Genomic DNA, 11,949 nt, shown 5'->3' on the forward strand with positions numbered 1-11,949 from the left:
CAGATTCTTTTCCATTATAGGTTATTATAAGATATTGAATATAGTTCCCTGTGCTACATGGTAGGTCCTTGTTGTTTATCTATTTTATATATAGTAGTGTGAATCTATTAATCCCAAACTCCTAATTTATCCCTCCCCGCCCTTCCTTTTTAGTAACCATAAGTTTGTTTTCTATGTCTGTAAGTCTATTTCTGTTTTGGAAATAAGTTCATTTTAGATTCCACATATAAGTGATATTATATGCTATTTATATTTCTCTGTCTGACTTACTGCATTATTTCATTCTTTTTATGGCTGAGTAATATTCCACTGTGTATATTTACCACATCTTCTTTATCTATTCATCTGTCAATGGACATTTAGGTTACTTCCATGTCTTGGCTATTGTAAATAGAGCTTCAATGAACACTGGGGTGCCTGTATCTTTTCAAATTAGAGTTTTTGTCTTTTCCGGATCTGTGCCCAGGAATGGGATTGCTGGATCATATGGTAAGTCTATTTTTTTTTTTTTTTTTTTGCGGTACGCGGGCTTCTCACTGTTGTGACCTCTCCCATTGCGAGGCACAGGCTCCGGACGCGCAGGCTCAGCGGCCATGGCTCACGGGCCCAGCCGCTCCGCAGCATGTGGGATCCTCCCGGACCGGGGCACGAACCCGTGTCCCCTGCATCGGCAGGCGGACTCTCAACCACTGCGCCACCAGGGAAGCCCGGTAAGTCTATTTTTAGTTTTTTAAGGAACCTCCATACTGCTTCCATAGTGACTGCACCAATTTACATTCCCATCAACAGTGTAGGAGGGTTCCCTTTAAGAGAGCAGTTCCTGACCTACTTCACAGGACTAGGTCCAGGACAGTGTTCTGCTTCTCTCCTCATAAAACATAAAAACAATTCAAACTGCAGAACACTGCTGACCCACTCATTGGTTTGAAGATCCTCAGTAGGGTTCTGTGGGCCTGTCAGCTGGCATTCATTTGAGCACACACATCCTCTCTCTCTCTCTCTCTCTCTCTCTCATGCACACACTCATACCCTTAGTAATATAGAAGGCCACTCTTCTTCCCATCACAGCTAATCAAGTCACCCTCCAAAGGGTGGCAACTTGGTGAAACTCTAAAAACACTTAAAACAATACTGATGGAAGACAAACTCAGGTATTGGAAAAGAGAACAACACTGAAAGAAGAGAAATAGTAACCCAAAGAGCTACTGTTTTACGTTTATATGCTGGGAGCTGAACAGAAAGTTGGAAACACCTCCAGTATACATGATTTTTAAAAAAAAATCCTTAAAAACCAAAGAACAATTTTTCTCAAATCCCTGATTAATTAACTACATTTCAAATAATAAAACAATTTTCTGTGGGTATATGTATATGTTTAATGATATACGTTTGTGTATGTATATATTTCAGTAAACTATATAAAAGATATACTTAGGAAGTAATTGCCTGGACCACTCCAATCACTGGTCTCCCCACTTCCAACTTCCCACCTACCCATTCTGCCCATTCTCTATCATCCATCCACTGGGTTCTCTTTTTGAAATGCAAATCTGACGGATATTCAGTGTTTAAAAGCCTTCAATGGCTTCTTACTTTAGGATAAATTCAAAATCCTAACTGTGTCTCACAAAGCCCTCCACCGCCTGGCTGCTGCCTCTCACCCTCCCCTGCTCTCCATACTCTGGCCTTAAAGAACTTATTTTATTCCTTCACCCTCTTCCTGAACGCTCTCCCCCAGGGACATCTGTGCGTGCTGTTGGCACCATCAGAAATGGTCTCCCTCATCTTCTCTACCTGGTTACGAGTATAATCTTTTCATAGATAGATAGAGATGTATGTGTGTGTATTTTGTAATAAAACTTAAAAAAACACATTCTAAAAAAAATCTTTTTTTAACATTTTAAAGTTTTTAATCTAACATTTTAGTTATTTTATTTTACTTTTTGGCCATGCTGCGCGGCTTGTGGAATCTTAATTCCCGACCAGGGATTGAACCAGTGCCCACTGTAGTGGAAGCGTGGAGTCCTAACCATTAGACCGCCAGGGAATTCCCTAAAATAAACTCTTAAAATAATAAAAGGAAATAAAACAGGCTGTTTAAACTAGTACAGTACTTATGAAACAGCCTATTCTTTGTCTATGACTCTCAAAAATGTCAGAAATCCATTATAAGTGATAATATGAATGTTTAACTTCATTGCCCCCAAATTTTAACAATAATAACAGTAACAGTTTTTTAAATGCTTTATACATGTGAACACATTTCTTTCTCCCTAAACCTCTATGAGGTAAGTACTGTTATTGGGATTGTCACCATTACAGATGGGTCAACTAACCCACACAAAAGTCAAATAACTTGTACAAAGTCACAGAGCTAGTAAGTGAGCAAAGTTCAGCATCAGAGTACGTCCTCTTTACCACTACACTATGCCATCTGAAATACAGCTCAAAAAATGCAAATCTATAACACTATGAAGTATAATTTAAAGGGAAGAGTTATGGTTGCTCCATAGGCTCTAGAATGTTCTTGGCCACAACACCGATTACACACATCCTAATTTTGGTTCCTGTGGTAGGCAAAATAATCCCCCCGCCCCGGCAAGGTGTCCACATCCTAATTCCAGGAACCTATAAATATGTTACCTTACATGGTAAATAGGAAATAAGGTTGTAGATGGAATTAAAGTCGCTAACCAGCTGATCTTGAGATGAGTAGATTATTCTGGATTACCCAGGTGGGCCTGATGTAATTTTAAGGGTCCTTATAAGTGGAAGAGGGAGGCAGAAGAGAGAGAACCAGAGATATGGCAGCCTGGCATCGCTGGCTTTGCATCTGGAGGAATGGGGCCATGGCTGGCCTCTAGAAGCTGGAAAACACATAGAAACAGATTCTCCCCTAGACCCTCCAGAAGGAACACTGCCCTTCCCATACCTCGATTTTAGCCCAGTGAGACCTATTTCACACTTCTGACCTCTAGAAATTTAAGATAATAAATTTGTGCGGCATTAAATTTATCATAATTTGTTACTGTGACAATAGGAAACTAATACAGTTGGGCTTTTTTTCCCTGAGTTCTGACCTCAGTAACACCTTCCAAGAAAGTAGTGCCCAGTTTTAAGTTTTCTTTTTCTTCTTTTGCCAAAGAAAGCACTTGACCCAGATTCTGACTCGCCCTCATCTTCCTCGAAACGTCAATCTGGGAAGGCTTCCCTGGTGGCACAGTGGTTAAGAATCCGCCTGCCAGTGCAGGAGGCAGGGGTTCGAGCCCTGGTCCGGGAAAATCCCACATGCCGCGGAGCAACTAAGCCCGTGCGACACAACTACTGAGCCTGCGCTCTAGAGCCCACGAGCCACAACTACTGAGCCCACGTGCCACAACTACTGAAGCCTGCGTGCGTAGAGGCCGTGCTCCGCAACAAGAGAAGCCACTGCAGTGAAAAGCCCGCGCGCCGCAACGAGGAGTAGCCCCTGCTGGCTGCAACCAGAGAAAGCCCACGCGCAGCAACGAAGACCCATCCAAAAATAAAATAAATAAATTTATTTTTAAAAAAACATCAATCTGGCAATACAGGTAGCCTGTAGTATCGGCTCAGCAGTGGTGTCACTACATTGTTATGGGATGTAAAGAAATGTTATTTTAAACAATGGCTTTTACAGATTTCTGCTGGTCTGACTTTAACAAACACAGTGGCTCTTGCCTCTATGGTCTAATACATCTTCTCCACCAAAGAGGCCCACTGGAGGAAGACAGTGTGATAGAAACCACGGGCAGAGCAAATGTGTGTAAATACACATGGGCTTCTCTCATTGAACTGCTCATGTGGAGGGGTAAATGAGTGTCCTCAGCCATAGGGAACTCACTGTTCTCTTTATGCTGATATTTTTGCTTTTGACATCTTCCTTTTTAATGTCATGTCTGTTACTGTCTTAAAATGATTATCAGGTCTACCAGCAAGCACAATTTGACCTTTGCATTCATCTTGACTATGTCAAGATGGAACCAGTTCTCTTCAGCTAGTTGATTATGATGCTTTGCTCTTAACAATGTTGACAGAGGGCAGAATTTTCCTGGCACCGGTTTCCTGGAGTGCTGTTTTGGGTCAATTCCATCATAGAGGCAGAACCTTGTAATTTTGCAGAAGATCCAAACCTCTCTCTGCCTCCACGGTCCTTGTCAATTGATGAGAGATTACAAACTCAGGCCAAGTTGCCTGGCTTGGGTTCCAGTCCAGCTCTGAGGACAAGCTGCCACCAGATGTGTATTGCCAAGAACAGCACACTGCTCTCATTCACATTCAACTCCTTTTCTGACATCTCACCTACGCAGAATAAGTTAGGGCTTCATGATTTATAATACAATCATTAACTCTATCCATACATTTCTTCCACCCACTCCACCTTATCCCCTTCCCCTTCGACAGGTGTATATTTACCCGTACTATTAACCAAGCACTTTGCTCAGCACTGGACATACAGTAGTGAGCAAACATCAAGAAATTTCTTCCCACATGGAGCTTCTATTTTAGTGGGAAAGAAAAATATAATTCAACTAAACACACAAATAAATGTCCATCTATCAACAGGTACACTGAAATCATAATTTAAGTAACAGCAACAAAAAGCAATCCTCCTGACTACCAAAAAGAAACAAAGAATATTGACAGATAGAAGTAAAAGGAAAGAATGGGAATGAGCATGATATTATACATATTAGGATTGAGACAAAAGAGTGGTACAGTCGTATTTGGGATGAATATCAAGAAGATGAGTATATAATTAGAGCATAAGGAATCCACTGTCTTTTCTTCAATGAAGATGATAAAAAGAGTTAATTGTTCAGAAAAATGAGAGTGTAGGCCAGCTATCTATGCAACAAAGTCTCTGATCTTCAAATCCCAGTGCCACCTCTTTCCAGCCTAGATAAGTGAGCCCAGACAAGTAACTTAGCTTTCCTGAGCCTTAGGGTCCCTACCTGTAAGTTGAAGATATGTTCTATCTCATGCATTTGTTGAGAACTTAAAAAGAGAAAACATACAGGAAAGTCCTAGGAACAGTGTGATACATAGGTAAGCCTTCAGTACAGTTTTTGGATCTGGATGTGAAACCTGAGTGGATAAATCAAAAATAGGATGGCGGGGTGAAACTTAGCCTCGAAGAACGTTCTTGTTTTTTCAACAACTCCCTAAAAGCAATGAATGTACCTAGTGCCCAGATCTTGGTTTCTAATACCATTCTCCAATCAAAGGAACCAGGGCTCCTTGGAGCAGTGGCTGATTCTGGAACTGGAGCAGAAAATATACAGGATCAGCCTGGAGCATTTTGTGGGACCAGAAAATAAGGAAGTGCCAAAAACAAACAAACAGGCACACATATATACACAATGATGGGGGGATGTCAAAGGGACACAGGAACCAATTTTAAGAACTCCCAATGGCCAAAGCTGACAATCTAAAATAAATAAAATAGTATTGGACTGTTATCCAAAGTGCAAAATAAATATTGATGAGCTTATACTGACATAAAAAAAATAGATGAATGAATGAATGAATGGAGTGGGGGGAGAGACATCTCTCAAGCAGAGAAATTCCAAGTAATTTATGGAGCTACTCCACTCTCAAGGAGGTGGAGTATAACTCTTCTTCCTTAAGTGTGGGTTGTACATAGTGATTTCCTTCCAAAAAATACAGTATGGAAAGTGGGGGGGAAGGTAACCCATGGAGATACCTGGCATACACTACCCGACCAGGTGATAAAGGTTAACATCAACAGTGATAAGTCATGGTCACAGTATGTACCCTTGATATGATGTGATGAAAATGATACTTCACCTCGGAGATCGCCCTCCAAAAAAAACCATAAACCCAGTCTAGTCATGAGAAAAATATCAGAGAAATACCAATTGAGGGACATTCTACAAAATATTTTGCCAATACGCCTCAAACCTGCCAAGGTAATAACAAAACAAGGGAAGTCTGAGAAACTGTCACAGCTAAGAGGAGCCTAAGGATACATACAGGATTACTAAATGTACTGTGGTGTCCTGGATGGGATCCTGGAGCAGAAAAGAACATCAGGGAAGAATGAAGGAAATCTGAAAAAAGTATGGACTTCAGTTAATAATAATGTATCAGTATTGGTTCCTTAATTGTGACAAATGTATCACACTAATGTAAAATATTAATAATAGGGGAAAGTGGGTGTGGTGTATATGGGAACTCTCTATACCATCTTTGTAATTTTTCTTTAAGTCTAAACTGTTATAAAATTTAAAAAATTTTTAAAAAGCAAATAAAACATTCTTGCAATACCAGACCTTTTGGCATCCCAGGAACAATACAGAAAAGATCCCTGCACACTTCCAAATTAATCCCCTGTAGGAGTCAGGGTTAGGAGGGCCAAAGTGTTAGCTTTACCCAAAGCTTGAAAAAGCGCTTATTCTGCCTATTCATCTAAGCCTGTGTTTGCCTCTGGGTTATTCTTGGCTACAGTTTCAAACTTAGGGTGTATTGTTTCTATTTTGATTACTGTGTAGGAATACCAGAGTAAAATAATTTTCTCTGTTTTTAATTAGTGATAATTCTACACTAAAGTCAGTCCTTTTTATTTCAAATTTAAGACTGTCAGTGAAATACAAAACTTTTCCAGTAGTTTTGTTACAATTCCTCCAGTCTGCCTCTTTGTTGCCTTTCGGCATTAGTGATTTTTTTGTCTGTGTGTTCAACATGATACCAATTGATATGTCAAAATTGCATAATGGTTTTTATTGTGAAGCCTTGACTTCTTGGTTTGATTTCCTATAATATAGGTCAGCACATGCCCCCTTCACTGAGACAACTTGCACCTTCTTTCCCCACTCAGGGACAAAAACTCACACCACGTTGAGCTGAGCAATACTCAGGCAATGAGAGCTCGAGAAAGAGTCATTGTTTTATGCTATTAGACACGCAACCTGCAGGTTATTTTAAGTATTATATTACCAGAACTTGAATAGCAACAACAATAATGCATTCTATTAAAAATAAATAAAAGGAAAGTAAAAAGAAAAAAAGGAAAAACGAAAGAAAAAGGAAAGCTTCGTTTCTTAAGTGTGCTAAAGATCTATTGTAATCTCCTCCATTTTTTTCTAAAAAGTTAACGAGAGAAAAACAAAATAATAGGAAACATTCCCAGGATTTTAAATCTTATGAGCCCAGAATCCGTGAAAATCCTGTTTAGAACCATCCCGTGAAGTTGGCTTTGGGACGTCTCCCGCTACTGCATCAGAGCTTCTGTATCTTTCTAACAATCCCGTTGACGTACCCTGAGGACACAGCAGCTGGCTGGAGCGCCCAGACCAGACTCCTCTAACTGAATGTAGATGTGCAGGTGGAGAGGATACAAGTAATTCTGGCTCAGCAGCCAGGAATTCCCTCCCACCCCGCGTCCCAAAAGTGCACTGCACATTAGCGGCACAATTGGGACCCTCAAAAGCCATGACAATTCTAACAGTGCCCCCTGCTCTAGTGCTAAGAGTGTGGCCGGCGCCTGCCTCCGAGTGATGCCATCTTGGGATCTTAGCATCTTCTAAGGAGTTAGTGAGTTTTGCATTCTATTCACGTTTCCGTGTCTTTGAAAACTCAACCCAACTTTGCAAGATGAGAACCTGCTGGTGTGGACCCTTAACTTTCTCTAACTAGAACTGACAAAATCAGATGCGATTTACACTAAACTGAAGACCTCCGGCCCCCCGCCGCAGACGGCACCCCCGAATTCTGGGCTCGCTGGGTGTCAAGTCAGCTGCCCAGCGGCAGACCTTCCGTCCGGGACCCCAGAGAAAGCCCTCCGCCAGCGCCGAGCGTAGTAGGGGCTGGAGGTTTGGGGGAGCTGGTCTCAGCAGGAGTGGGTGGGAGGGTGGCGGTACCCCAGCAACTTACAGTCCAGGGCGACCACCAGGTAGCGCAGCAGCAACAGGAGGAGGCGGTGGCGGCTCCTCCTCGCCATCTTCGCGGGGTCGGGAGCTGCCGACTCCTCGGAAGCCGAGGGTCCCGGCGGCGGGAGCGCGGAAGCGCGGGAGGCAGCCCGGGGGGGCACTGAACTTCTCGGGGCGGGAGCAGAGACACTCATGCAGGGGAGGGGAGGGGCGGGGCCTGATGGCATGTCAGTTTCCCCCTTCCAGGGGCGTCTTCTTAACCGGCTGCCTAGAGGCGGGTCTGGCCTAACCGGGGACCTGGGGGGGTCTGGACAGTTCTTTTTTTTTCGGGGGGGGGGGGGGGGGGGGGGGTGGGGACGGGGCGGGCCGAGGAAGCCGGACGAGGTGTCGGCTGGGTCCTAATGAGGGGGCCGGAGGAGGCGACGGGCGGAAGGGAAGCCCTGGCGGGGCGGGCGGCCCCCGCCCCCGCGCCGCCGGGATTGATCGGCTTTGTGTCTGGTCCGGCGCGGGGCTGCCAGCTGTCCCCCAGGGCGAGGAGCCCGGGCGCGGGAGGCGCTGGCCGCAGGGCTTGGGGGTGGGGCGCGGAGGAGGGGGGACTGCGCCTGCCTTGCTCCGACTCCTCTTTTCCCCTCCTTGGCACAAAACTTCTCTGGGGGTTTTCAGCCTAAGGGTGGAGATCTTTGGAAAATTTCTGGCCAACCCGCGAACCTGCGGGGTAGGCGCTCCGGGGAGATGGGGTTCGCCGGCTCCGCCTTGGAGGCGAAGGGGGGAAAAAAGCAATCAAGACTCGAGCTGGAAGGCAGGACTCAGATTTTAGCAATCGCCTTGGCCTCTTCTCGGTGTAAGCTTTCTGCTTCTTTGGAGAGTTGAGGTGTGTTTTGTGTTCTTTGCTTTTCACGTGTCAGAGTTAGAAGTTCATCTAACGGTGTGAAATATTTATTATGTTTCTTTCCAGTTATATAACTGCCGCCTGTGGAGTTTTCCACATGTTAAAACTCTACAGCTGCCCTTTGTCAGGTTTATTTTTGGTCTACAGTGCTTTTAAAAGCGAAACCCATTATGAATGCTCTGTTGCAGTGCTTTAAAATTGACCCGCACTTACAGTGCACACAGTGCAAGGGCTAAACAGGCAATTTTTATATTTACTCCTAGGGACCGAAAATGTCCGCTGCATTCAACAGTACTGACAGGTCTGGAAAAAGACCATTCCCAAGAGAAGAAATAGTTACAGGTTTTTTTTTTTTTTTTTAACGTAGAATAATGGTTAAAGTTCTGTGTAGAAGACAGTTGATTTAGTGGTGTGCACACGAAGAATTTAGTTAGCTCAGTGGACAAAGGCAACCAGAGTTCAGATATGCAGAGCTGTGAGGAATGAGCATCCCTGCTGTTTCCTTGGTGACAGTGATGGAAGCTTAATGCCCATGGCGGGAGAGGGACAGAGGACCCAGAAAGGAAAGTCAAAATGGCAAAAATGTGAGAGCTATACTCTAGTCAAGCAAGGAGAAAGGATACAGATTCAACAACAGGCTTAACGCCAGTTTTTCTGGGCAGCAACAAGAAAGATTTAATGCTTTACAAGAAAAGTTGTTGGCACCCTCTTTTCTCATTCTTGCCCCAACTATCTGCCTCTTTTGCTCCTTGCTAAAGATACACACACACAAAAGGGGTACTTTTTAAAAAAAATTCTGTGACACCCTATGTGAATACTTGATTCACTCAGTTATCTGTCCCCCAGTCAAGGCATTTGTCAAATAGCTACAATATGCGGCTGCTGGAGGACAATGATGAACAAGATCAAGTCTTTGCTGCTCAGGAGCTCACAGTCTTGAGGAAAGAGAGAATGAGTCCCACCTGGAAAGGCCTCAAATACCACGTCATAAGTGTTACGGGAGGACAGAAAATAATACGTTTTTTATTGAGTGCTTTCTCAGCAGTGGAGTCTGAATACTGCAATATCTAATCCTCCAACAACTCTGTTAGAGAGAAAATATTATCATTCCCACTCTACAGATGAGATAACCAGGCAGAGAGATGCTAAACAGCTTGTTCAAGATCAAAGGTCAAGGCTAAGGGGAGGTTCCTATGTTGGGGATGCATGCAGGACATATAACCTACACACATCCTCCCATACACTCTTTATCGGCATGGAAAGTTGAGGCAACTTTTGAAAGGAAGGAAATAAGGGAAGGGCATTCTAGGCAGAGCAAAGAGCAGGCTCAAAAGCTGAGAGATCTAAAAATTATGGCTTGTTTAGGAAAAGCAAGTTTCTACAGTGCTAGAGTAGAACATGTGGAATGGGGGCAGGGGAGGTAGCAGAAACTGAAAAGACGTTTGGATTATGAGTGTCATTCAATGTCATACTATAGACTCTAGACCTTATCCTGTAGGTAAAGAGCTTTTGGAAAGCACTAGGGTAGGATATAAAATAATCCACAGTAGAACTGCTCTGTCCATTATGGCAGCCTCTAGATTCATGTGGCTACATAAATTTGAATTCCATTAAATTTAAAATACAATTCTCCAGTCATACTTGTCACGTTTGAAGTTCTCAACAGCCACATCGAGTAGTGTCTGTCCTCCTGGACAATGCAGATATGTAGCATTGCCATCATTCCAGAAAGTTCTATAAGACACTGTTGCCTTAGAATGATGATTCATATGGAAATGTAGAGAATGGTTTAGAGATAAGAGAATCAGAGTGTTAGACAAGTCTGAAAACCATTGCAGTGTTCTGAGAAAGAGATGAGGCATGAAGTAAATGGTCACAGTAAGTGAAGAGGCAGATAGATTCCAATGGTATTCCACAGCAGGACTGTGTCATCTATCTAGATGATTGTGTCAGCTATAGAGGTGAGAAAGCGGGGGAGTTGTAGTAATGGAGATTTCTAGCCTGGGTGGCTATATGTGGTTATAGATAGCATCATTACCTGAAAACGAAACATAGGCGGCATACATAGTTCCAACAGGATTGGGTTGAGTTGACTAAGGGTTATCTAGTGAGATGACCGGCAACTATTAGAAAAATTGGGCTAGAATTCAGGAAGCCCTCAGAATTGATAAAGAAATAAATGTAGGGCTTCCCTGGTGGTAGAGTGGTTAAGAATCCGCCTGCCAGTGCAGGGGACCCGGGTTGGAGCCCTGGTCCAGGAAGATCCCACATGCCGTAGAGCAACAAAGCCAGAGCGCCACTACCGAGCCTGCGCTCTAGAGCCCGTGAGCCACAACTACTGAGCCTGTGTGCCACAACTACTGAAGCCTGTGCACCTAGAGCCCGTGCTCTGCAACGAGAGAAGCCACTGCAATGAGAAGCCTGCGTACCACAACGAAGAGTAGTCCCCACTCACCACAACTAGAGAAAGCCCGCACGCAGCAATGAAGACTCAACACGGCCAAAAATAAATAAATAAAATAAATAAATTTATTTAAAAAAAAGAAGTAGATGTAAATATCATCAGCTTCCCCTAGAACAGTGATCGCTAAGATTGCTCTTTGGAATCTCCTAGAGATCCTTAAATATGATTTTCTGCTTAAAATTATGTTAAAAATTCTGAGTCCCAGAAGTTTCTATCTCAGGGGCACCTGGGAAGCTGTACAGTCTCGTCCTTGGTGTCTGAGGGGGATTGGTTTTGGGACTCCCCATGGATACCAAAATCTGAGGATGCTCAAGTCACTTATATAAAATGGCATTAGTATCTGCATATAACCTGCGCAACCCTCCCATATACTTTAAGTCACCTCTAGATTATTTATAATACCTAATACAATGGAAGCGCTATGTAAACAGTTGCCAGCACGCATCAAATTCAAATTTTGCTTTTTGGAATTTTCTGGAATTTTTTTTCGAATATTTTTGATCTGTGGTTGGTTGAATCTGAGGATGCAGCACCTGTGGATACAGAGGGCTGACTGCATTACTGGTAAGCACCCTGGTTGACTCTGATGAAACTATTCAATGGACTGGTATTTGAGAATCTTTCTAGAAGATGGGAGAAGCCATGAGAGTGAATGAATGAGATCAATCAGAAAAAGAAGTGAATAT

At 43.4% G+C, this 11,949-nt stretch overlaps 1 protein-coding gene across 3 annotated transcripts in view; it reads right to left on the reverse strand.

The window, feature by feature from the left end:
* The window catches only part of JAM2 (junctional adhesion molecule 2), a 66,361-nt gene extending 57,968 nt beyond the window's left edge, over nucleotides 1-8,393 (reverse strand). The window contains exon 1 of one of the 3 annotated variants that reach the window (XM_027102020.1): nucleotides 7,915-8,393. In XM_027102020.1, the coding sequence (XP_026957821.1) occupies nucleotides 7,915-8,137 (223 nt within the window). In that variant the 5' untranslated portion in view covers nucleotides 8,138-8,393. The remainder of the gene's footprint in view (nucleotides 1-7,914) is intronic. The other 2 variants (XM_027102030.1, XM_027102047.1) reach the window with 2 other exon arrangements.
* Nucleotides 8,394-11,949: the final 3,556 nt, after the last annotated feature.

Source organism: Aethalodelphis obliquidens, unplaced genomic scaffold (genome assembly GCF_003676395.1).
Source record: "Aethalodelphis obliquidens isolate GAN/ISIS:26980383/991018 unplaced genomic scaffold, ASM367639v1 scaffold1, whole genome shotgun sequence".
NCBI classification, from domain to species: Eukaryota; Metazoa; Chordata; class Mammalia; order Artiodactyla; family Delphinidae; genus Aethalodelphis; species Aethalodelphis obliquidens.